This window comes from Peromyscus eremicus, chromosome 9 (assembly GCF_949786415.1).
Source record: "Peromyscus eremicus chromosome 9, PerEre_H2_v1, whole genome shotgun sequence".
Taxonomy (NCBI): domain Eukaryota; kingdom Metazoa; phylum Chordata; class Mammalia; order Rodentia; family Cricetidae; genus Peromyscus; species Peromyscus eremicus.
This window is the reverse complement of record NC_081425.1, coordinates 73,406,158-73,432,835: the sequence shown is the minus strand read 5'-3', so window position 1 is coordinate 73,432,835 and position 26,678 is coordinate 73,406,158. Positions and strand designations below refer to the sequence as shown.

The window sequence follows — 26,678 nt, the reverse complement described above, 5'->3', positions numbered from 1 at the left end:
GGGCCAGACTCCAATCACATGAGTCTTTTCGAGAAGACTTCATGTTGTATAGCAAACAGTTTTTAAGCTCAAGGACCAGATTGGTTGTTGGGCAGCCCTTTAGTCTTAAGAAAGCTGTTTGTGATGGGACGTTCTGCTCAAGTATAACACAAATGAATTCTGAAATTTTGCCTTTCTTTGCTTTCTGCATTTCTGGGAAACAACTAAGGCACTGGACAGGGCCAGGAGAAAAACGAACAAAAATCAAAATCATGAATCCTAAGATTGGGTAAAAATAACAATAGACTACCAGGTTACTTTAATATAATGTTGTTGGTTTAATGAGCCAATTAGTCATAACTGATTTCATTGCCTTAAAATAAAACGCTTTTAAAGACTGCATTTGTATCAAACTCAACCCCATTTAGACAGTTACATAACTTAGGCTGGCCTTCAGCTCACTGTATAGTGAGGGTGACCTTGAACTTCCACTCTTCCTGGCTCCACTATGCAAGTGTTAGTATTGTGAGTGCTGTGCAGTCACACATGGGGCTCGTAGGCTGGGAATTGAAACCAGGGCCTTGTGCATCTTAGGCGCAAGCACTCTACCGACTGGGGAGGTACAGCTCTTGCCCCAGAAACCACTTTTGAAATCAAGAATTCATAGGACAGGTTCTTTATGCTAAACAGTAGTTGATCTATAGTTACATTTTCACAGGTTCACCTGTTTTTATTTTGTATTAAAAATATTGAAATATAGGTATCTGGATGGTATTACTGTTTATCTAATATGTAAGTTATAGTATTGTTTATTTTAGATGCTGTTTTCCTAAAATATATTCACATTCTGATTTAGAATTTCAGAAAAAGAAAAAGAATTAACTAATCTTCGCAATGAATTAGATTCTTTGAAGAATGCTGTTGAACATCAGAGGAAGAAAAACAATGTAAGCCACTATTCATGAAAACAGACTTTTCCATTGTAGAGCCTTAGAGTTGAAACATGGGCAAGGAGTTTGTGTGTGTGTGTGTGTGTGTGTGTGTGTGTGTGTGTGTGTGTGTGTGTATTTTTGCTTTAGAATTTTTGATCTTTGTGTGAGAGCACTTTTGATTTCTTCCTGTCTTTGAGGATGTTACTAGAGTCATCATTTTATTGGAAAGCAGTTTTAATAGTAAAAAGATGAATTTTTATACCAAAAAATACTGGTATTGAGCTATTTCAAAAAAAGCTTTAAAAAAACAACAAAAATATGATTGACTTTGTGTTAAAACTTTTGTTTAGAAAAATAAGCCTTTCAGACTTGTTATTTTAAAAACAAAGGCATTTCCTTTGTTTTTATTGGCTTTTAGTTTTTGTTTATGTTTTTGTTGTTATTTTTGTGTTCCTTTTTTTTCCTGATATCCTAAAAGAAATATCAGTTTCAATCTTTGTAATTAAGCTTGTAAAACTTTCTGTAATTGTGCTTTTTTCAAATGAGAGGCTGTAAAAAATATTGGTAATTAAATTTACTAGTGGTCTTTGAACTTGAATATATGTTTGCTAAAATGGAAATGATTAGTTCTTTAAGAATTCTAAATCCTAGTGCTTTTACCAAGCAAATAGTAGATGCAGTTGAATTTCATAAATTCTCTCTTACTAAAAGGTAGTAGCTAGTAGTCTTAAGTATTCTTGCTAGAAGATGTCTTTTTCACACAAAAGTGTGCTTGCTAATTGTGAGCAAGATCAAAATGTTATTAAGTGATAGGAGAATATTGATAATAAATAGATGTGTATTTTTCAATGTATGTTAAATCTTTGAAAGTTTGTGTTAAATTGCTAACTAACAAGTTGGCATTTTCTTATACCCTGAGTTTGTCAAAATTAGGTATGTGAACTGCTCTTTGTGTGTTACATAATGTTAATTACTAACAGCATTACTTAGCCACAAAATTTGGCATGAATGTTTCAATATATTTCTAACATTGTAACTGCATTTTATTCCTGGGATTCTGAGATGAGGCAGGCACAATAGTGGAGTTTGCTTCATTCGCCATAGCGGCCGCAGCAGCTCTGCAGGTCTTGGTTTCAAGCCTGGGAAAAGAGGCAGGGCAGTGGAGGCCAGCAGAGTGCGGCGTCAGCCCACTCCGGTTCTGCCGCTCATTGGTTCCACACATTTGGCCAGATTTCTTAACTTTCAGCTGTGGTTTCCCATCTATGAAGTGGGAATAAAAGATCATATATTGTTGTAAGGATTAATGAGAATTTGTGTAATGCTAAATATAGTATTTGGCATCTAAACTTGCAATAAATGGTAATTATTGGCTTTTAGTTTTTGTTTATGTTTATTCCTAACTCTGAAGATGAAATAGAGCATATTGTTTTTATTTGTATTTAGTAAGGAATTGCTTTCTTTCAGAGCTTGCTTTTAAATGGCCTCTGTTTCTCCTTAATGAAAAGTGTTTTATCATTTCTCTGCTTCATTTGCTTCAGTCAACTGGCTAGCACAGTTGTGTCTGATTGCTTGTGGTGGCCATTTCGACCATGCTAAGATACAGAACACAGAGGGTTACTTTGCCTTTCCTAGGAAGATTGGAAATGTACTAATTTTTTTTTTTTTTTTTTTTTTTTTTTTTTTTTTTTTTTTTTTTTTTTTTTTAATTTTCCGGAGCTGAGGACCGAACCTAGGGCCTTGTGCTTGCTAGGCAAGCGCTCTACCACTGACCTAAATCCCCAACCCCAGAAATGTGCTAATTTTATTTAAAACAAGGTTAGAGAAAAAAAATGTTATGTGGCAGTATAAAGTCCCGGGAGGGTGATGTTGGGCATCCTTTTACAATTACAGAGAAGTGTTTTTGCAGTACTGTGCATTTGCTGTTCTCAGCTCTAATGATGAACTTGAAGTCCTAACTGTAATTCCGGTTGGCATGTTTACCTTCACATGCTTTCCTCTTTGTCACATTTGTACAGTTGATTGTCTGTAAAAACTGGCATATTTGGTGTGCATACTAAAACATGAGAAGTGGGCATCTTTATTTCCTCATTCAAACTTCTAAACATTACCTTTTTTGGCTAATATACACATTTTCCCATTGAAATAATTTTGCAGTAACCAGCATTTAAATGCAGTGCAAAATATTGATGAAGTTAAAGGAGAAATCTTTTAATAATGGATAAACTGAAATCATTCTTTCTAAAAATGATTAGGACCTTCGGGAGAAAAACTGGGAAGCAATGGAGGCATTGGCATCAACTGAAAAAATGCTGCAGGACAAAGTGAACAAGACTTCCAAGGTTGTAATTAACTCCAGAAACACCGTGCACAGAGAGAGTCTGCAGCTTGTCAGATCAGACTAAAGCATTTCCTGTTACTGCAGTTTAAATATAGTGTCTCTTTGTCACCCCCATTTATCTTCTTCATCATCTCTGCTTCTTCATCTGTCTGCTCCTTGAGACTTGTGGGCACTCTCTGGTCGGTTGGGATGACCTTGTTGGTGTTTTGGTGAGCGCAGCTGTAGGTGGGAGAGGCTCAGATTCAACACTGTGTGTGCAGGTCTGTCCTTGTCAGATGGTGTGTGCCAATGGCGTAGTTGAGAGAACTTCCATGAAGTCTCGAAGTCAGAGAAATCGGTGTGAGCTAATGGAACAGGTTTGAAAACCTAGCATGTATCTCTGATGCATAGTAAAGTGGGGTCTCTAGAGCATACCAGGAGGATTCAGACAAGATAGGAAAAGAACAAAATCTTAAATAGTACAGAAAAAGTTTTAGTTCAAAGTTTGCTACTAGGGGTGATTCCTCAGAAGAGAGAGACTTTGTATTTTGAAGTGGCTGGACAGTTGTGGCACATGTGTCCTGTGAAGTATGTAATATTAGTATGAATAGAGAATTCTCTTGATGAGTATATAAAATACTTCTGACAAATATGTTCCCTTTATCTTCAAAACAACAAAGGGCATTCTTCTTGAGCCTGTCTGTCCACTAGGGAAAAGGGTCAGAATGGAGGCGTAAACTATAAAGTGGGACAACTGAGCATGAATGCAACAGGAATATTGGATTTTGAAGCCAGGTTAATGAATGCCCCATATGATTAATTCCACATTCTGAAAGTGTTTGTGTGCCAAGGTAATCTATTGCATTTTAATTACAGTCTTAAGGACATTGGAAACAGTTTTTAGTAGTGTACAATTTTAAGATTTGCTAATATCATGTGTACAGTTATATTTCCTTTAGTGCAGTAGATTTATACTTACTGCAGTACTTAACCTGGTAAAAATTTTCATTAAGTTGAGACAGTTGGCAGCTATTACTGCCAGAGGGATTTCAGCCAGAGACTGAGGCTCTAGCCACACAGGTCCTGTTTAATTGTGAAGGGTTCCTGTTGTGCAGTCATCTGTCACAAAAGAGGCTTCTAGTATGGGCTTTGGACTATTGAGAGCTAAAGTGTTCTTCTTACCTTTCCTGTACAAGGCATTGTTGCATCCTCTAATGCACAAAGGGAGCTCCAGTATGTGCATTATGGCTTGATAGGTAAATGATTTATAGGGAATAGACTCCAGCCTTCCCTTAACAGAACTGAGAATCCTTTCACAGCATGGGTGTAAATGATGTTGATTTATTAAGTGCCACAAATTGTGATGTGACTACGTAAAGCACCTTTAGTGTTTTTAGGTGCTAGAAATAAAGTCAAGATAAAGGGTAGCATACTGTTCTTAGATGTTTATTTATTGATTTTTTTTTTTTTAAACAGGGTTTCTTTGTGTAGCCCTCGCTGTAAATGTTTAGTTTTTATTAACTAGATTTTTCTTTTGTGTGTGGTTGGGTCTCAGTACATAGTCCATGCTGGCCTGACTCTTGAGATCCTCCTGCTTCAGCTTTCCAGGTCTGGGGTTACAGGCATGTGCACCATACCAGCTTCCCAGGTCTGGGGTTACAGGTGTGTGCACCATACCAGCTTCCCAGGTCTGGGGTTACAGGCGTGTGCCACCATACCAGCTTCCCAGGTCTGGGGTTACAGGCGTGTGCCACCATACCAGCTTCTGGAGCTTTACTTATTTATTTTTTCTTTTGAGACAGGGTCTCACTACAGAGTAGCTTTGGCTGGCCTGAAACTAGCTAATTAGACCAGGATAGCTTCAAACTCCTAGAAATCTGCCTACCTCTGCCTCTGTCTCTACTGGATAAAAAAGTGTGAGCCCCCAAACCTAGCCTGGAGTTACTTGTAAAGTAGTAAATACTTGTAAGAAATTGTAAATGACAGACTTACATAAAAGGCACTTTGCATATTCTAATCAATGCTGGAACTAAGGGAATAATTCAGTTTCTAAAATTAGATCTATTTTAAGTGTTGAATGGGAATTGTTGTTTAGCACCAAATTCTCTGTAGAATAAAGTAGTTTGCTTGGTGGCTGTTGATGATGAGCTACGTTTTCTCCCTCCGTGGTCTCAGGATGCTTCTGTTCCACGCTGTCTGTAGGCAAATGAGAACAATCTCCTCTTGATCATCTCTGAAGTAGCAGTTGTTTCCTTCAAGTGAATATACCCTGATTTGTGCAGTTAGGTGTACACGTACAAGTTCGTGGACTTGACTAAATTATTGAAAATACTGGGTAAAACAGCTGTTAGTGGTACAGTATTGCCACTAATCTTTAATAATACAGCACGTTTGAGTGCATAGAATACAGTTTGTAGTTTCTGTGACAGATTTCAAAGAGCTGAGCGGTGCCCGAGGTGCTGCTCGTCCCCTGCTGTCGCTTGCTGGACTCAGTAGCATGTGAAATGGTTTTGTTGGTTTTGATGTACATTTTCAGAGGTGTCTTTTTTTTTTTTTTAAAATCTTGTAGAAATAGTTTGAGCATTAGATTTGAGGGGATATGTGTATGTGATCAAATTGTTTCCCTAATTTTGACAAACCCTGGTTCTGAGTTTATAATTGGAGTTGGAGTTAGAAATCAACAACTTTAGATTAAATATCAGTACTAGTTGAACTTGACAGCCCACTGTATATCAGAAGTACTCTTGCTGATGTCTGGCATTGGTGCGGTGGTCAGCTCTGCCCCTCCCCCTTTACTTCCATCCCAGTTTATTTGTCCCTTTTGTTTAACAGAATAGGAAAGTATCACTGCTTTTTTTGTAAACCATTACTGGTCAGTAAGCCTCATTTATCCCACCCAGATGCATGTTTCTTGGTAAAGTCGTCTGTGAGGTTTTAATGATAGGAAGGGTGTATGTTTGAAGTGTTCCTGGAGAGGCAAATTACTTTTTGTTTCTAATGACAAAGAACATCTGTATTGTCAGTTACTGCTTTTCCTTGATTGCCTCAAGGTATTATTTGCTATTTAGGATGCATTAGAGATCTTGTCTTTAAGCAAGTATCCTTTAATGCCTTAAAGTAAGAAAAATGATATTTTTCAATTTTAAGTTTTAAAAATTGACTTTTTTTCTCCATTAAAGTTTCAAAGGTCATAGCTTTTTTTTTTTTCCTTTCAAAATTGTATAACCTTTTAAGTTTGACTTGGTATGTCTTTTGCTTTAGGAAAGACAACAACAAGTGGAAGCTGTTGAGTTAGAGTCCAAAGAACTTCTCAAAAGATTATTTCCAATGGTGTCTGTTCCTTCTAATTTGGTAAGATGACTCTCTTGCTTTTTAACATTTCACCTGAATTATGTAGGAAATTGTCAGTAGCAGCATTTGATTTCTGAATGTGATTTGTTAACGTGCTGAACTCCTCAGTGTCCCCTGCCACTTAACAAGGCAGGGGTGCTTCTGAGTAAGTTGGTCCAAAGCTCTGTACCTGAAACTTTTGTTGTATTCTATCAAATTGAATGGCTTGTAGATGTGTTTGGAAAAGAGGTTTTTCTGAATAGTAATAAAACCAATAATAATTTAAGTCATTACTTCTTAATTTTAACAACGATCCTTTAATGTATTCCATGCTACGCACTAGGGTCTTTTTTATTTGAAAACCCTGAGTTTCGCTTCCTCTTCACCCCAGGTAATGAGGGTGAAGGTGGTTCTAGTAGGATAGAAAAATGACCAGCTCAGATAGCAGCAAGTATTTGAGGACAGATACCAGGGAATGTCCCTTAATGTTGAGGGAATGTCCTTGAAGTTCCTGAAATGTCCAGATAGGCCTTCTTAAATTTTGAACAAAACAAGTGTATGTATACTCAAAAGTAGGAGGTGGAATAATGATCACAGGACCCATTTTGGGAATCACCATGTGTGCTTATGTTAATATAGAAATGGCTTTATACTTCCCATCCCATCAGTTCTCAAACTTCCTAATGCTGCGACCCTTTACTACAGTTCCTCATGCTATGGTGACCTCCAACCATAAAATTATTTTGTTGCTACTTCATAACTGTAGTTTTGCTACTGCTATGAATTGTAATGTAAATATTTTTGGAGATAAAAATTTGGCTGAGGGGTTATGACCCACAGGTTGAGAACCTCTGTGTTAGATCACCCAGAAGGAACTCGGGCATCAGGGCATTTTGTCTGTAAAATTTTAACACATAATCCTAAAGAGATAAGAATTATTTTATTTTAAAAAATACATCTTTAATTACACATATTTAGTCGTTCCCCTAATTTCCATATACAGTGCTCATGCCAATTAAATAATGAGGTATTTTATTTTATAATTAGAACCCAAATAAAATCAACAAGGATTGGTGTTTTCAGTCTGCTAAATCCCTGCAAGTGTGCTGCATCCCATCTGTTTTCCTCCTCTTCCATTTGAAGCCTAGAAGTGTCCTGTTGCAGTTTTTGATAGTTTGGATTTAGCTGACTGCATTCCTAGTGCCGATGTGTTCCTCTGTCCTTTGTATAACTCATAAATCAGTACCCATCAGAGGCTTACCTGACTCAGGGTCAGTATTCAAGGTGGATGGTGGTGGGTACTGAGGTCTATGACATCTGCTTGTGTGGTTCCCTGGAGCTTCTTCAGGCTGGCTGCGATGGCTTTGGTAGCGCTTGTGCCTTGTGCTGTAACAAGATGTTCCAGATTTATTGGATACAGTCAAAGCTTCAAGCATGGAACGGCTCCTTCCTCTAGGTGTGGGTGCAGGGGCAGAGCTCTCACAGGCGTGCTGTATGAGATGTAGAGGGTCAGCTGCTTTCTCTCTTTAGGTTATGGATACAGGCACCTACTGTTAATTCAAGTAAGGAGGGAAGGTTCCTGTTTCCTTTGTAGCTGTGAGGAGAGTACACAGGCTTGAATAGCAGGTGTCACTGCCGTCTGAACTGGAGAAATGTCTTATATTAGACAGAGAGAGAACCTAGAGGAAGGGTGTTAATACATTCCATATCCTTTTCTTCTGTGGCCATAATCTGGTTTTGTTTCTACTGTATGTTTTATTGGTGGATTTATTTATTTGACAATATTTATGAGCCAAGAGTGCTGAAGATATCTAGTTTCTGTTCTTCAAAGATTGTAGAAAATTGCCAGTAGTCAGTGTTTTTTCTTTTTCTTTTTTTTCTAATTTAAAAAAAAAAGCATTTGTGTGCGTTGGTGTTTTGCCTGCATGTATATCTGTATGAGGGTGTCAGGTACCCTGGAACTGGAGTTACAGACAGCTGTGAGCTGCTGTGTAGGTGCTGGGAATTGAACCTAGGGCTTCTTATAGAACATCCAGTGCTCTTAACCACTGAGCCATCTCTTGAGCCCCCAGAGTTTTTCTTTTAATGTAACAGATCTATTGATTGTCTTATTATTACTTGCTCATTTGTTTGGGGATATGGTCTTGCCATGTAGCTCAGGCTGACCTTGAATTCCTGATTCTTCTGCCTCCGAATCCTGGCTTGAGATTACAAATGTGTGCCACCATGCTTGGTTAAATTTATTCTTAATGGCAATACTGTTGACCTTCAAAATTAAATCTTCAAGGCTCTGTAAAAATTTGTAAATCACCATAGACATGACAATATTCCTTGTGTTTTGTTCACATACTTATTGAATGTTGCATCATGTTGTCTGTATTTTAAAATATATATTAAACTTTTCATGTGCTAGTTAAGAGATTAGTATTATAGAGTTTTAAAAGAGTTTCTTAATTTAGCCAGGCATGGTGGTGCACACCTTTAATCCCAGCGCTAGGGAGGCAGAGGTAGGCCATCCTGGTCTCTATAACAGACTAGCCAGGACTACATACAAGAGAAAAAGAAAACAAAGTTAACTTAAACCTCATTATTATTAGGATAAATTAACATAACTATTAAACATGAAAGGGCTTTTATACGGAGCTTTTTTATTGCTTGCTTTTGCCACTGTGTAAAGCATATCCGGACAGGAACTATTTCATCTGGTTTTAATTATGTTGGATCCCAGTATTTGAACCTAAAGTAGTCTAGTAGTGTGCAGAGATGTGGTTTGCGTTTGTGTTGTGAGGATGCCGTTCTTTTTAAATGGATAGAGGCTTGGAACACTAGCACGATATTGAACGCTGTGCCGTGAGGTGACTCAGCGTTACTCACTCTTCTCATGCGGTACTTGTAAGATATCCTGATCCAGCTACATAAGTCAGAAGCTTTACATTATAGAGTTAGTAAACATTTATCTATTTTCTTTATCAATTAAACTAAACCAAAAGTGTAAGAAGAAGCTTGATTTTAAAATATTAGACACTTGTTACCACAGTTTAAAGTTCTATTAAGAAGCTTCAAAAATCTGTAATTTATTCTAAAGTTCCAGATAATGGCTAAAACATGTATTGTTTTCTTTACTTGACCTGTAAACAGAAACCAGTTTTGTGTTGGAGTTAAATAAATATGTGCGTATCATCCCCCATTATGATTTAAAATGTGCTTATAATACATGTTTTGTCTTTTAATTTGAAGTATTTTCAGGAACTTTGGAGTACCTTCAAAGAATTTGAAATCCTCTGAACAAAACCCCCTCAGTTAGTTTTTGAATGTTTGAATTCTACTTCATTTTAAGAATTGTTTTACCTGGAAAGGTTTTTGAAAAGCTGCTCATTCTAGATTTTTGAGTTTTCCACAGATTTAGCTTGTTGCTCATGAGTATGTCTCATGGCATTAGAATGTGAAGTTTGAGCTGAGGTGTACTGTCTTGGAGTCCAAAATTCATTTGCAAATAATTTGATATGAATTAAAAATTATCTTATTTTGATAGTAATGTGTATATATTTAATTTTTAATGTACATTAAATTATTTACTTATTTATTACTGGCCATGGTGCCATTTGTCTTTAATCCCAGTAATTGGGAGGCAGAGGCAGGAGGATTTCTTTTAGTTCAAGGCCAGGCTACATAGTGAAGCCTTGTCTCAATTTTTTTTTTTTATTTTAAATGATAGTCTCCCTATATAGCCTATGGTAGCCTGAAACTCACATGTAAACCCAGGTTGGCCTTGAACTCAGTATCTTCCTGTTCATGCTTCCTAGGCTGTGTCACTATAGGCAGGTAGCATCATTTGGCTTTTAGTGTTTTTTTATTTTTTATTTGTTTGTTTGTTTTTTAAAACTGGATTATGTTCAATCTGTGAAAGTTATATCCTCCTCTGAAATTCTGAAAGTATAATGACAATGTATGTAGGGGTTTTTTTTTTTTTGTTGTTTTTTATATTATCTGATTTGGTGCTTTTAAATGTTTGATTATTTCTTTTACTAATCAGACTTTTTTAGAAATCTGTGCCTTGGACTTTTCTCCTCTACAGACTTACACTGAATGGTTACGTGGCTTTGAAAAGAAGGCAAAAGCATGTGTAGCTGGAGCTTCGGATGCAGAGACGGTCAAGGTTAGTTCAGGAAATGAACTATGTATTTAAACAAACTGTGAAGTGGAGCAAATCAGAACTTGTTCTCAGGAAGATTGGCTGATAAAAGGATATATTATTAGTTGGGTAGTGAAAAGAATATGGTGCCTTCATTTTTAAGACCAAATGTTTAATTTGGTTACTCTCATCTCTTTTTAGCTTATGTTTTCAAAGTAAAGCTCAGCTAAGATATGTAGCTGGTCTCTCTGGCTTGCTGAAGCACCCCCAGATAATTTCAGCAGCACTCTGGAACTAGCTTCCTTCTTACCCTTGACCACCACGAGTGTACAGACCCATGATTGTTCTGAATCCTAGGCGGCAGGAATAAAATCTTCCTTCTGTGTGGCTTAAGCATTGTAACGTGTATTTGTGGGCCTCCTTAGATGTTGCCTCATGTATAAAGAGTAACATCCTTGCTGTAAATGTGTGATGGACTTAAAAGAGTGTCACAAATGGACACCATGTGACCAAAAGGCCATCGGACTGCATTGCTGCTTAGGAAGGTTGAGATGTAATATTCCATCATAAGTCATTTCTGTCTGTTTATTATGTCACTAGATGTTGAACTAATAGAAACTACAACCCTCCTCTTTGTCATTTTTTCACTACAGGTTTTGGAACACAGATTGAAAGAAGCTGACGAGATGCACACACTGCTACAGCTAGAGTGTGAAAAATACAAAGCCGTCCTTGCAGAAACAGTAGGGAATGACTTGAGTTTACATTTTGGTTTTCTTTTTAAATCATTGACTTATTTCTTTCTGGCCTAAGTGATTTTATCTTGACATCAGAATACAGATTTTTCAGAGTAATTCTGCCTTTGCCTCCAGGAAGGGATTTTACAGAAGCTGCAGCGCAGTGTAGAACAAGAAGAAAGTAAATGGAAGATTAAAGCTGATGAGTCACGAAGGGCTATTAAGCAGGTATTTAAGGAAGTGCTTAGAGCAGCTGTACTGAGCATGTGGGTCCCCTCTAGTGCCGTCTGGGGTACACCAGTGATACATCACCTGTGTCTTACACATGTGCAGGGGTAGTGGATTGTGTGAAGGAACCCTGGGTGATTCTGATGTTCACCCATTTGAAAACCACCCATTGGAGTGACCGATGGGTAGGGTAGCAGGCTTAGTGCTTTGAAAGTGATAATCCCACATATGATAACAAGGTCAAGAACCCCAGGTTCAGAGTTAGTTTTCAGTCAAGAAGAAGCTAAGTCATTCTGTTCATCTTGTTTTTTTTTTTCTGCCATTTTCATGGATGTGGGGAAGAGATGCATGGGGTGGATTTTTTTATTTATTTTATTTATTTTTATTTATTTTTTTTATTTATATTATTTATTTTTTTTTTGTGGTGGTTTTTCAAGACAGAGTTTCTCTGTGTTACAGCTCTGGCTGTCCTGGAACTCATTTTGTAGACCAGGCTGGCCTCGAACTCACAGAGATCCACCTGCCTCTGCCTCCTGAGTGCTGGGATTAAAGACACACGCCACCACCACCCGGCTGCATGGGATATTTTTTTGTGTGTGTGCCAGTGTGTGCATGCAGGCTGTAGGTTGCTAGTTGTGTTCTGTGTTAATACCTTTGGGGGTTAAATATAGTGATTATCTGTTAATGTCACCAGAAATCAAGTGATTCTAGCTGACTTTTAATAGAGGATCCTAAAAATGAGCATTATTGGAATGAAGTTACATGTGAGCTTTTAAGAGCTTTAATTGACAGTTCAGTATGGTGTACAGCTTTGAAACCCCTGAGCAGGGTTGACGAAAGGCTCGCAGATAAAGGCACCTGCCAAAACCTGACAACCTGATTCCATCCTCAGGACCCCATATGGAAGGAGAGAACTGACTCCTGCAAGTTGTTCTCTGACCTCAGATGTACAGGGCCTTGTATTTGCCCTTCCTGCAAATAAAATAAGTAAAAATTTAAAAAGCAGAACTAAAAAAATCTCTTAAGGTGAATTTCTAGCCTGTGGCCTAGGACAGAGGTGAATGTGGCCTAGGACAGAGGTGATTGTGGCCTAGGACAGAGGTGAATGTGGCCCAAACATCTGTAGATGGTGCATGTCACAGTGGAGCAGCCAGGCCGCCATGAGAGTAGAGCGTGTCTTGCCATCCCCTCTGCAGGTTGAATGCCTGTCCTCAGTGTTCTCTTCTCTGCTGTCTCACATTTCAGATGCAGTCCTCCTTTACATCCTCAGAGCAAGAGCTGGAGCGACTGAGAAGAGAGAACAAAGATATGGAAAATGTATGCTATCTGATGACTACACTTGTAACCTCTGAACCCGCTTTTAGCATTATGTTACTTTTATGTCTAATGATCTAATTATGTTTTTATTATCTTCAGTAGTTTGAGTTAATAGTTTTAAACTCCTAACTTTCCATTATGGAAAAACCATGGACAGGACATTGCAATGTATTGATTCCTTGTTTTGTGCTGACAGCTGAGGCGGGAACGAGAACACTTGGAGATGGAGCTGGAGAAAGCAGAGATCGAACGATCAACTTACGTGACAGAAGTCAGAGAGGTACTCATGACAGAAGGTCTTCAACCTTGCTTTCCAGTTCACATTCAGTTGCAACAGAGTGTTAAAGTATTTCCGTTTAAGTTGTTTGTAGAAGAGCTTCCCAGTAGCTACCAAGTATGGGTCATCATGGAGATCAATCTTAAACTTTAAACTTCATTGCAGCTGAAAGATCTGTTGACTGAATTGCAGAAAAAACTTGATGACTCATATTCTGAAGCAGTAAGACAGAATGAGGAGCTTAACTTGGTAAGCGGCTTGCCCTCCACTGAGTTTCCAGTCTGGAGCCATGTGCTGGTACACAGACCCCACCAGGCTTCTCCTGGCTAACCAACCCTTTAGCTTGGCACTTCCGTTCAGTTAGAGCCAGTCTTCCTCTCCTGAGGTCTCCGAGGATGGTTTTTCTTTTCTCCTAATAATGGCATGTTTGGCTTTCAACTGTTTCAAAGTTTTCTGCCTTTTACAGCCTAATTTCTTGAACAGTGCTACTTTTAGTGAATAAAGAAGCAAAAGATTGGTGGAGTTTTAAGGATTATTTTCTCGAACTCTCATAGTTAACTAAGTTTGTAACCTGGAGGAAGCTTGTTGAAGCTTATACACACACAGTCTTCATTCAAGGGAGTGACCCAACCAGAGCTTCTCACTAGTCTTTCTAAAAGTAAATTTCAGAACTTTTTAGAGTAATTTCCTTTCTGTTTGTTCTTTTGAGACAGGGTCTGTTTGTTACATAGGCTGATCTCAAACTCAGTAATCCTTCTGTCTCTGTCTTTTGGCTGGGATTACAGATATGAGCCAGTGTTTATTGTCAATATATTATCTAACACATAATAACCCAAAATGACTGCTGACTGACTCCCTCCCTCCCTTTCTCCCTCCCTCCTCCCTTCCTCCTTCCTCCCTCCCTCCTCCCTTCCTCCTTCCCTCGTGGTCCTAGGAGTTAAACCTAGGACTGAATGCATAATAGGTAAGCATTCTTTCTCTGAATTACATCCTCAACCTTTCCCTTTAGTTTTGATAAAGGGTCTTGCTAAATTGCCTAAGGTAGCTGTGAGTTTTTTATAGCCCAGGCTGTCCAAGGAGCGGGGACTGCACCACCAGGTCTAGCTGCAGCTACATGTTTTAAGACATGACGTTTTTGCATTCCTGTTCTTGTAGTTTTTAGGGATTTAATATGGATTGTTGACATGCCGAGCTGTTGAATAGATATAGCTGTCTTGTTCTGTTTTATACACTAATCATTTTAACTTCTTGTGATTTAAAATATTACAGATTAATTTTTTTTAAGTATCTGAGCATACTTTAGGAAGAAGACAGTAAATTTTTCCTTACTCCAAATCAATCCTGCTAGTTGAGAGTTGTTTCATTTAGCACTACACATGTACAAGGAGAACTTACTTATTTATTCTCATTTCTGATCACTCTTTCTTACAGCAGTTATGTTTATTAAATCTGGATTTTTTACTCTAGTATTTAAAAATTTTTTTTAGGTTAACACACAATACTGGGTTTCATCAAGCATCTTCATACATATATCTCAACCATTCCCTTCCTCCCTACCCTTTCCTGTCTTCCCTTGTTCCCTCTACCTAGTTGTATTTGTTCCTAGTTGGCGTTCTTGGTTATATAATCCAGGCTAGCCTTGAACTGGCAGCAATTTTCCTGCTTCAGCTTGCAGAGTATTGCAGTTTATTGAGATTTATAGGTGTGCACCATGATGCCCAGTATGACAGTGATTTATGAGAATTAGTTTTTAGAGTTGTATGAGGAGTAAATACAGAGTACTGTATGTATGTGTGTATACACACGCACACGCACACACACACAAACTGTTTTTTATAATCTTGTTTCATTTACCAATGCTTTGTTTTAATTAGACCCGTTTCCAGTGCAGTATAAGACTAGTTTTGTGCATGTATTTGCTATATACTACACCTGTCAGGCCTGTGGTATGCCACCATTGTTAGCCTATAGTGTGTTTTTAGAAGGTTCCTTCTGCTATCAGGAGAACATTTTAAGTGACTGTAATAGTTGCTTTATTTTAAAATAAAATGAATTTGCTTGGCCATACACACACTGTTGTGTTCTTGTGCCAAAAGATGACCCTCTCTGCCAAAGCTTTACAAAACTCTCAGCTAAGTTTTACAAAAAGCAAAAGCTTTAGGTATTTAAATATAGTTCTCCAAATAAATTGTCCTAGTGGGGGTTCCCCATCCCCTTTTAAATGTTAGTGTATTTGTTTGTTTGTTTATTTACTTGTTACTCCTGTTAAGTCTCTAAAAGTGTTTGGAAGGTCATGCCTGTGGCTGCGAGACAAAATCAGTAATTTTTTTTCTTTCTTTCCATTTTTTGAGATGGGATTTCAGTGTAGCCCTGGCTGTCTTGAAACTCATTCTGTTGACCAGGGTGCCCTCAAACTCAGAGATCTGCCTGCCTCTGCCTCCCAGGTGCTGGGATTAAAGGTGTATGTCACCATGCCTAGCATTAACTTTTTAGGTAATGTGGACAATTTCCTTTCTATCTAATTGAAACAGTTGTGAGAAAATAGTTATTATACATGGACACTGGGTTTATATACAACCTGTTTTTGACAAGTTGGCTATTGAGAATTCTATCTCAGCATTTCTTACTGGTGCATTTCAGACTAGAGTGACCTTACACTGCTGTTTTCAAAATTACTTAAACTATTCATTGTCTTAAAGTGGTAAGCAGTTGACTCTCTTAAAAAAATTTAGATTTATTATTTTATGTGTATGGGTATTTTGCCTGTCTGTATGTCTTTGCACCACATGCATGTCTGGTACCTGCAGAGGCCAGAAGAGGCATTGGATCCCCTAGAACTGGAGTTAAAGACAGTATGTGCGTAGTGTAGTAGTAAGTTTCTCCTTTCCTGCCTGGCCCCACAGTCCCACCCGGCCCCCGGTCCTGCAGCTGCTTATAATCACTCAGAGGCTTCATATTATTTACAAACTGTATGGCCTATGGCAGGCTTCTTGCTAGCTCTTTCATCTTAAATTAACCCGTTTCTATTAATTTATATTTTGCCACATGGCCGTGGGGTTACCATTCTGCTGGTATCTTGCTGCTCCTTGGGTCACGGCTGGCATCTCCCTCCTCTCCTTTCTTCTCTCTGTATCTCTGCTTAGATTTCCTACCTGTTTCTAAGCTGCCTTGCCATAGACCAAAACAGCTTTATTTATTAGCCAGTGGGAGCAATACATATTCACAGCATACAGAAAGACATCCCACAGCATATGTGGGTGCTGAGCATCAAACCAATGTCCTCTCCAAGAGCAACAAGTGCTCTCAAACATAGCCAACTCTTCAGTACCCCGACTGACTTTTGTAGTCCAACTTTTTCATTGGGACCATCGGCTCCCCAATAATGACATGGAGACTTAGTGTTAATTATGAAAGCTTGACCTATAGCTTAGACTTGTTTCTAACTAGCTCTTCTAACTTACATTAACCCATTTCTATTAATTTGTGACCTGCCACGTGGCTCATGGCTGTTATCTCCTGCACATCCTGCTTCCTCTGCATCTGGCTGGCAACTCCACCCTGCTTTTTCCCAGCATCCTGTGTGCCCCGAAAGTCCTGCCTAGCTATTGGCCATTCAGCTTTTTATTAAACCAGTCTCATTGACATATCTTCACAGTGTACAAAAAAAATAATTCTGCAACATTTCCTCCTTTTTGTGTAAATAAAAAGGAAAGGTTTTAGTTCTAACATAGTAAAACTATATACAATAAGAACAATTATTAGGCATTGTCTAAATAGAAAGGAAAGGTATTGAAACTATATAAAATAAGAATAATTATCAAGTAAGAATTACATTTACAATGTCCATTCCATTTGGCATATTAGGAGAAAATATTTCATTATTCTATCTTCATGAGTCTAAAGCTGTGTACCTAATTTACCTTCTATCATAACTAAGGAAAATTGCAACTATAACTACATTGTCTTCAACTCCATGAAAGACCCGAGAAGGATATAATATTATCTGAGTAAACAGAAAGTGCAGAGCAAGCCACTTCCAAAACTAAGAAACGACAGAAACATCTAGCCGCCTGGACAGTCACCCCAAGGTTCCTCTGCAATGTTGGGGCACCATCTTCGGCTTGTAGGCATAGAATATCTGACAGACTTTTCTGTGAAGCAAGAATTTTGAAGGACTGTCCCATCTGGTTTTGGCAAAGTTTGGCAGTCACTTTCCTGTATGTCCTGCAGAATGTCTGGCAGAATTTTCTATGAAACAGGAATTTTGAAGGATGATCCTGCCTTATCTTGGCAAAGTTCAATGGTCTTTTTCCTTTGTGTCTTGCTTATCCAGTTTGTGTAGTGTCCTATCAGCAGTCAGGACAAGAGCAATTTCTTGCCCAAATGGCTAGTTTTGCCACATTGAAAGCAAAATCCATATGGAGTTTCTTTAATGCCCATCATCCTATTTTGAAGTAAATTGGTGCTGCCAGGAGCAGACGAGTCTTACTGTCATGAAAAGGCTTATGTTATTGAAAACATTTTAAATGCCATAGTCTGTCAGTCTTTGAAATGTTTGAAGACCATGTATCTAAAACATCTATGTTTGGCCTTGGAAACATACCTAACATGACTGCAAGTTATAGATAACTAACTACTAACCTGCATTTCTTTATTATCCTAAATAGTTTGTAATAATAACTTTGAAGGACTAGAAATTTCCATTAAATGAGATGCATAGTTACACTACCTTAAACAAGAGAAGAAATGTATATATAGTATGTTCTGACAAAAATAACCTTATATTTGTATCAATATACAAAAATCCATACCAACATAAAATATTTCTCTTCTCTTTTCTCTTCAGAAAGAGATCCCTGAATCTAATCTCCTTGACCAATAACAATTTGTAACTAGTCCCCCTCCCCCTAAACAATGACAAACATCCATAACCCACCAAATGTCCAAAAACTACCCACCCTATCTCTTGGGAATGTGGGCTTTGTGTTCTCTAGTCTGCTTCTTGTTGGCTGGGGGGCACTAGCATCTTTGAGGGACCCTGAGGAAATTAGGATAATGGTCAAGTCCTGGTTACTGTAGTCTATGAGGCTGGACCATCTCAGCCAGCAGCCTTGAAGCTGTTTTGGATGCAGAACTCTGAGGAAATTGCAGCAGAGACACTCTGAGAGGCTGGATCACCTGGGCCACCCATTTTCATCGGTGTCTGGCCCCTTTGCTCTGAAAACACATAAACTTTCAAAAGTAACATGCATATCTGCATTAACACAAGTATGGAATGTGCAGTGAACACAAGTCAGTTAAGGATGATTTTTCTATGTTTGAGCAGGTACAATATATGTCATCTGTCTTGTAGTTTTTTATGTTTCTTTGTTTATAGCCAGGATTTTCAGGTGTCTCCCCTGATCAAACCTGATCTCTATCAACCTTGAATGAATCCATAGCCTTTTGTTTTCTGTGCAGACAAGCATAACCTCTTCCCCAACATAACATATTTTGACTTCCATTTTGAAGTTAAGACATTTTAAAAATAGTAGCTTTTATAATCCAATGTCTCTCAGCAGCTATTGTTTGCTCAGCAGCAATCAAAAAATGTAAAGTCAACACAACACCATACAAGACCAGACTGTGTGGTTTTCACCTCTACATGTATTTTTTGTATTTTTTTTTTCTTTAAAGACTTTATCTTATTATTTATAAACTATTTTTTTTATGTAACTATCTACACCCATTTTCTTTTCTTTCTTTAGCCCACGCACAGTTTCAACACACTATAACCCGTTTGGAGTGTTTTTCTGTTTGACCCCGCTTTTATATGAAACCTTTTCTGTTTGCATGATCAAATCTTAAACCACCATGCAGCTTAGCTCATGGTGCGCTGCCTACATGCAGTAGGTGGGAGATGCGCTCTGTACTGCAGCCTCCTGAGAACTGTGGGACTCGGAAGCCTTGTTGGCTCCATTTTTGTTTGTTTGGAACCTTTTTTAGAACGTTTTTAGGTCTTATGTGGAAATACGTGTCCCCACATTGGATACTGTTTGCAGTCAGACTTTTTCATCAGGACCATCGGCTTCTCAATAATGACATGGAGACTTATTAATTATGAGAGCTTGGCTGATAGCTTAGACTTGTTTCTAACTAGCTCTTATAACTTATATTAATCCATTTTTTTAAACATATGCCCAGCCACCTAGCTCGTGGCTGTTACCTCTCCTCCTGCTTCCTCTGCCTCTGGCTGGCAACTTCACCCTGCTTCTTCCCAGCTCCTCTGTGCCCTGAAAATCCTGACTAGCTATTGGCCATTCAGCTTTTTATTAACTATCTGAGTGACACATCTTGACACATCTTCAAAGTGTACAAAACGATTATTCCACAATAGAGTTGTTGGGTTTTTTTTTTGTTTGTTTGTTTGTTTTTTAAGACTTATTTATTTATTATGTATACAGTGTTCTGCCTGCACACATCTCTGCAGGCCAGAAGAGGGCACCAGATCTCATTACAGATGGTTGTGAGCTACCATGTGGTTGCTGGGAATTGAACTCAGGACTTTTGGAAGAACAGCCATTTCTGTTAACCTCTGAGCCATCTCTCCAGCCCCCCCCCCCCAAAAAATAGAGTTTTTAAGAGAACTCTAGATTAAAGGAGTATTTTAAAGCTGGTTGGAAATTTTCTATTTTCCTTTTGATTTGGAATAATTTCAATAACTATGAAGAGTAACTTTCAAAGGCACTTTGCTAGCATCTGGCTCTGGTTTGGGGTTGACAGTTTCTACACTAAACTCTGTTCATTCTGTAGCTTCTCTTTGGTTCTGCTCTGCAGATGGGACTTCTGCTGCCAGCTCCTCTGTACCTCTGGCCAGCTCTTAGCTAATCCACTGTGCATAATGGCTGTTAAGAGCTCATTCTATATTCATGTTGCATTAGCAAATAAGCGTGCAAATGAAGTTAATCATTCTGTTCTTGTGTTTCTACAGTTGAAGACACAATTAAATGAAACACTCAAAAAACTTCAAAATGAACAAAGTGAGAGAAAGAAGGTAGCTGATGATTTGCATAAGGTAAGATGCTGCTTGGCTTGGAGACAGTATCCCCAACCTGTGCCGTGCACGCGTCCTGAGTAGACACACTGTAAAACTGCTCTTGTCGTTTTGGGTCCTTAGAAGTGTAGGCTGCTGATTGCTGGGACAAAAATTTTCACTTGCTTCCCCATTTAGAGTTAAAGTTTTTACTTTTTATTTCTTTGCTTTTGAAAAATTCTTTAAAATTATTATTTGATGTGTATGGATGTTTTGTTGGCATGTATGTCTGTATACCACATGGGTACTTAGTACCTCTGGAGACTTCAAGGGGGCTTTGGACTCCTGCAAATTGGACTCAGGTCCCCTGGAAGAGCAGCCATGCTCTCAGCTGCTGAGCAGTCTCTCCAGCCCCCTCAAGTTTTAAAATAAGATTTGCCCTTGTCATTTGTAAAGTACCTTTCTGTTTGTTTATGGAAAGGAAGAACGTGGAAATATCTGTAGTTTTAGAAGTTTGTTCCTTTCATTCATTTCTTTGTAGCAGTGTTTGTTTCTTCTCCTTCCCTCTTCTCCCACCCTGTTCTTTCTTCTGAGAAAGGGCCTCACTATGTAGCTCAGGCTGGCCTTGAACTCACTGACTTAGCCTCCTGACTGCTGGATTGTAGGTGTGTGCCACCATGTGGAGCACAAATGTTTTTCTTATTCTCATATTCAAATTGATGATTTGTTAGGATTGTATTTCTTACTCTGCATTTGTTTAACAAGTTATTTACCATTCTGATGTGCTGTGTTTGTAGTTGTTCTTGCATTCTTTAAAGCAAAGATGGCTTAGAACTATGCTAGTATTTATGGAAGATTTTTTTATCAGAAAAATTACATATGTCACTTTGTTGGAATTGCAGAATCAAGGGTTTGCACAGCTTAAATTTTGATACCTGTACCAATTACTGGGTACTACTAAACATTTAAATATTAATATGCTAACAGATCTTTTAAAAGTTTCCCATTTAAATATCATGCCATATCATTTCATAAGAATATGAAAAGTATTTTCCTTTTCAAACTTAAAGCTTATTGTTATTAATACAGAAAACTAAGAATTAAAAAATGCTTGAAAAGTTTCAGATTATTTAAATGCAGATGAAATGTTAAATGAGAATTCAGGAAGTTTGTGTTAGAGTACAAACTCTTTTTTGTTTTATTTTGAGACAGGGTCCCACTATGTAGCCTTGGTTGGTCTGTAATTCTCTATGTAGACCAGCTGCCTCCTGAGCTAGGGTTAAAGGTGTGTGCCACCATGCCCAGAGAGAGTACAAACTCTTACTTTAATTTGGTATGTTATTTTAAATTTTGGCCCATGAATCAAAATATAAAAGATGTAATTTTAGCCTGGCAATGCAGTTTCTCAGACAGTACTTTCAGGATATTAAAAATGTAGATAGGCCATGGTATGTGTGATGGCGGAAATGGCAAGGATAGGTGGCAGTCACCTACCTTTATGTTATAGGAATACTTGATTGGAATTGGAAATGCACGTAAATATTTATGGACTGAAAGTGTTTTAACAAAACATTTTGTAAAACCTGGAGCATAAAAACTTAAAGTATGTTGTTGGAGCCCATTCATATAAAATTTTCTGCTAGTTTTCTCTAAATGTGTTTTATGTTCCTAGAAGGGTTCAGAATAGTAGTCAGCAAACTCAGTTGTCTGAGTGTGATATTCTTATGTGTTTCATTCAAAAACAAAACTAGAAAGTCCAAGTGTGGTTGCACATGCCTATAATACAACTACTTGGGCAGCAGGGCCAGAGGATCATTAGTTCAACATAACCCTTGTCTACTTAATGAGTTCAAAGCCAATCTGAGCTATCAGGCTATCTCAAAATTAATTAAAAACATAAAACCTATTCTTAAATGTGAGCTGTAAAAGGCAGGTTGTGGGTGGGATTTGGCAGATTTGTAATCTAGACTAAAACTTAAATATCTGTGTGATTATTCCTAGTTTTAATTTCTTTATACAGTTCCTGTGTTTGAATTATTGAAAGTGTAAACACATGTTTTATAAGCTGGTGGGAGATACAGCTATTTTCATTTTGGTGACAAAAGTTGTACATTGTGCAAAATACATATTCAAGTTATTTCTTTTGTGTGTTTTGATGTATTTACTCCCTGTTACTTTTGTTACAGGCTCAACAGTCATTGAACTTCATCCATTCAAGAATTTCACTAAAAGCTGCTGGTGACTCTACTGTTATTGAGAACAGTGCTGTTTCCCCAGAAACGGTGTGTATTTCCTTTACCCGCAAGATTCTAGGCTAATTGCCCTGTAAACTTTTTGAAGAACAAGCATGCGCAAGACCAGTCTTTGGCTCCAAACTGTGCTTCTATGTCTGGGGGAAGGGGACAGACTTGAGGATAGAGTAGTGCTGCTTATTAACTTCATGTGTGGTCTAAGGGAAATTCCCTAGTCGCTCTGCTTCAATAAAAGAAAATGGTAATAACTCCTGTCCTGGGTTGTCAGAGGAACAACTGAGTGCCCTGTAAAATACCTTGAAGAGAGGGCAGCTCTGGCACCCACTAAGAACCCTGTGGGTGGCACCTGTGGCTGGGACTGTTGGAGGTATGCTCTCCTATGCTGGACAAGCCTTTTTTTTTTTTTTTCAAATATAGTCGTTTTTTGTCTTTTGAAAGGAAAACAATACGTTCTTTACAATATCCACAGACGAGATTTTTCCTCTGTGGCCAGCATTTTATGCAGCGTTTTCTTCCGTGCCAGTTTGTGCTACTAATCAGCAAACATTTTCCTGTTGCTAATATTTTTAATAAATGTTCAGATTTTCCTCATTTACGTTTTTAAAAACCTCAGTTCTCCTTTTTGGTTGCATATTCTTGGTCTTTGTGTTTGGAGGTTTTTGAAATTATTATTTATCCCTTCCACCTTCTTTTCAGGGGTCTCCTGAGAAAGAGACGATGTCTGTGAGTCTCAATCAGACTGTGACACAGTTACAGCAGTTGCTTCAGGAAGTGAATCAGCAACTCATGAAGGAGAAGTGATTCTGGCTGCGGGGTATGCACACCAAGTACTGCTGTTTCTTTATCCGTAACACAGTGGGGGAGAAGTACATATAAAATACATACTCGCCATAAGATAGACCACTTTTCATTTCGCCGTAGAAAAGATCCCCTTTCCATCCCTCTCCCAGTTTCCAGGGGGCGCTCTGACTTTCCTTGCTTGGTTTCTCTCCTGCCTGCGCATATTTTGCAGTCCTTGGTCTTGAGGAAGAGCATCTTGGTGTGGTTACTTCAGCCTCTGTCGGGCACATGCTTTGTGATCTGACTGCCTGCCTGGGTTGGTCTGTTGGCATGATGCCTTCAGCTGCCCATTAGTTGATTCTGATCCTAGTTCAGGGCAAGTGTCTATGTGACATTTTCCTTCCCTTTATGCTTTTGCCTTTGTTTTATCAATGCCAGACTGAGAATGAAACCATCATAACTTTGTAACATGAAACAGGTATACAGCGTTTATTGTATATCTAAAGATGGGAGTATTAGATTAACACCATTGCTGTAGGTTGGAAGCTGGCTTGGCATTTTGTTTTGTCTGTTTCTTGTTTTATGGTGACTTGCTCAGGTAGTGGTAGGCGAGGCCTCCACTGTGCTAGAATTACAGAGGCACCACCATACCAAGTTAGTGTTTTGTTTGAGTTTGCTTTCGTAGATAATCTAAGAAGTTTAGTTTTTTATGCTTGAAGTGAGAGTTTTGCTTTAGGAGAAATAATAAATCCATCATTAGATCATGCTGTGAGCTCTTGTTGCTTACATGACTATAGAAAACTCAGCATTAGCAGCATTTAAAAATGCCTTGTATTCCTGCTGCTGAATGGAGGCTTTGTTATCTATTTTGCTTCCTATAAATGACTTAAAGCATATACCTGTAGAACATTTGAGTATACACAGAATATTTCAGATATTCACCTTTTGAGGCTGTTTGCTTCAAAATAATGGTGATACCCTGTTGGCACAAAGGGACACCTGAAACTGCCATTCAGAACCCGTATCAAAGGCCCCAGGGATAGTTAGGAAGTCTGTGACAAAGTTGACAGGCTTCTCTTGTCATGTGGCAGGCGTGTAGTGTCACACTTCGTGTTTATGATACGTCTCCTTTAGCCTCCCTAAGCTTGTGCTCTTACAAATGCTCACTTGCCCTCAGAAGACTGGGCACAGTAAGCCCATCTCAGTCTTTACTTGCCCTCCAGTGTAAGTTCCTTTCCCCATTTTCTGAAGTCATGTTTCTGGCACTTGGCTTTTTCAAATGGCAGACAGCTTTGCTTTCTGTTCATAGAGAACTTCTTGCATTTCACTTCTTTCTGTAGCTTCAGCCTGACATTTTTTTTCTGTCTTGTGAGCATGGCCCGTCCCTTCTTTTAATCTTGTTTCTCCTGCATGTTGTCAGTCTAAGTATTTTGTTCGTTTTAAACTTTTTTTTTAAAAATTTTTGTTACAAACAAAAGTCAGGCTATATGGCTGTCCTGGAACTCACTCTGTAGCCCAGGCTGGCCCCAGACTCACACAGATTTGCCTGCCTATGCCTCCCGAGTGCTGGGATTAAAGGCGTGCGCCACTGTTGCCTCACCAATCTAAGTTTTTATTTTACTTTTTAACAAGTGTTCCCAATAAGACATTTTTCTCAGTGTGTTTTTTTCTTTCCTTGCTGTAATTTCTCTGTCTACTCTAGAATAACATCTGTCTTAAACTGTTTTGCCAACATCATTAGTGATTTACTGAAGCTTTTCTTTGCGTACAGTGAATGGCATAGATCCTGGAAGTCTGGACAAAATAGGCCAAGTATGCCGACTTGATGCTATGCGAAGGCTTAATTATTAGAGAGCTTTAAACAGGTCCTAGATGACTGGCTACTTCCTGCTGGCTTCAGACCGTGTTTGTGCTTATTAGTCTGTTCAGCACTGGCACCTTAGGTTTACATATCCTGAGCAACACTAATAAGAATGACTTCTCAGGGTTGTTCTCTTTTTAAAATACGTCCCTGAAATCTTCTTCTGAATGTCGAGACTCTTTTCATGTTGATTACCATCAGAGCGCATTGCTCTGGGTGCCCCTGAAAGTGCCAGGGTGATCTCATGACGTATGTGTGGGATACAGCACTCAGGGTACCTTTCTTACTTTGTTCTAAATGGATTGCTTTCTTATCTTTTACAGAGTGAAGTAATTGGGAAATTACTCGTTAGAAGTTAACAGAAGGCGTTGTATTATATTTTGCCAAATTAAAGCCTTATTTATGTTTCACCCTTTCTACTTTGTCAGACACTGAACAGTTTGTCTTTTCTAACCCTTGTTAGACTACTGACTTAAAAACACTTTAAAAAGCCAACTCTGTAGACACCTCCAGAGTTTAGTTTTATAATAAAACTGTTTGAATAATTAGACCTTTACATTCCTAAATATAAAATAAATGTAATCTTTTACCTTATTTTGGTCAATTAAATTGTTCCGAAGATCAAAGTGGTGTAGACAACGTGAAATTTAACATTTTAATACTGATGTTGTACACTGCTTTACTTAACACTTGGGAAGTAACTGCCTCTGACATCAACTCAAGGAAACACTTTTGTTGCTAATGTAATCAGCAAATAAAGGGACACTTATTATTCAAACATGACTCACTCTACTTCTCATTGAGTTTGAGCAGGTGTCATCAGCATTCAGATCATTTAGAATGCAGTTTCTAATTGCAACCACCAAACAGGACAAGTCTTGTTGCTCCTGCAACCTCCTGACTAGACCTTGTGTCCGCTGTGGGTCAGGGCTGTGTCAGGTACCACGGCGTGGGCGACAAGGATGCTGCAGGCGTTTGGTTCTTTCCATCAGGAGGAGGGCTCTGCTTTCTCTTTACTGTTATTACTATTGTTAAGTTTTCCTGTCCAGAGACTGTGATGTATACATTCTCTTTTCTGTTGAAAGGGGTGTCTGTGTGTGTGTGTGTGTGTGTGTGTGTGTGTGTGTGTGCACACTTGGGGGAGGTGTCACTGTTTTCTTCAAATGGCAATAACAATTGACAAGTATCTTGTACCACTAAGTATTAAAGTACCTTTTAGTATTATTGGTGTTTCTTTCTTTTTATTTTTTGTGCATTAGCGATTTGCTCACATGCATGTAATGTGAAACACATGCATATAGTGTCCACTGAATCTCCTAGAACTGGACTTTAAAGACTTGTGAGCTGCCGTGTGGGTGCTGAGAATCCAGCCCAGGTCTCCTGGAAGAGCAGAAGTTCTCTTAACCACTGAGGTGTCTCCCCTGCCCTTATTGGTATTTCTTGGACAAATTCATGCTTCTACCACACAAAGGTTTTGCACTTTGTATCCCTTCTGTCTAGAGCTGTTTTATTTTTGAAGCAGGT

General features: G+C 38.5%; 1 protein-coding gene across 8 annotated transcripts in view; it reads left to right on the top strand.

The window, feature by feature from the left end:
• Positions 1 to 25,932, top strand: part of Ktn1 (kinectin 1) — a 96,817-nt gene extending 70,885 nt beyond the window's left edge. For 2 of the 8 annotated variants that reach the window (XM_059273727.1, XM_059273726.1), the window contains 13 exons: positions 836 to 926; positions 3,164 to 3,250; positions 6,490 to 6,579; positions 10,634 to 10,714; positions 11,344 to 11,433; positions 11,563 to 11,655; positions 12,901 to 12,972; positions 13,169 to 13,252; positions 13,415 to 13,498; positions 20,220 to 20,303; positions 22,448 to 22,543; positions 23,210 to 23,327; positions 25,478 to 25,932. In XM_059273727.1, the coding sequence (XP_059129710.1) occupies positions 836 to 926; positions 3,164 to 3,250; positions 6,490 to 6,579; positions 10,634 to 10,714; positions 11,344 to 11,433; positions 11,563 to 11,655; positions 12,901 to 12,972; positions 13,169 to 13,252; positions 13,415 to 13,498; positions 20,220 to 20,303; positions 22,448 to 22,543; positions 23,210 to 23,314 (1,057 nt within the window). In that variant the 3' untranslated portion in view covers positions 23,315 to 23,327; positions 25,478 to 25,932. The remainder of the gene's footprint in view (positions 1 to 835; positions 927 to 3,163; positions 3,251 to 6,489; positions 6,580 to 10,633; positions 10,715 to 11,343; positions 11,434 to 11,562; positions 11,656 to 12,900; positions 12,973 to 13,168; positions 13,253 to 13,414; positions 13,499 to 20,219; positions 20,304 to 22,447; positions 22,544 to 23,209; positions 23,328 to 25,477) is intronic. The other 6 variants (XM_059273732.1, XM_059273730.1, XM_059273731.1 and 3 more) reach the window with 3 other exon arrangements.
• The last annotated feature ends 746 nt before the right edge of the window (positions 25,933 to 26,678 follow it).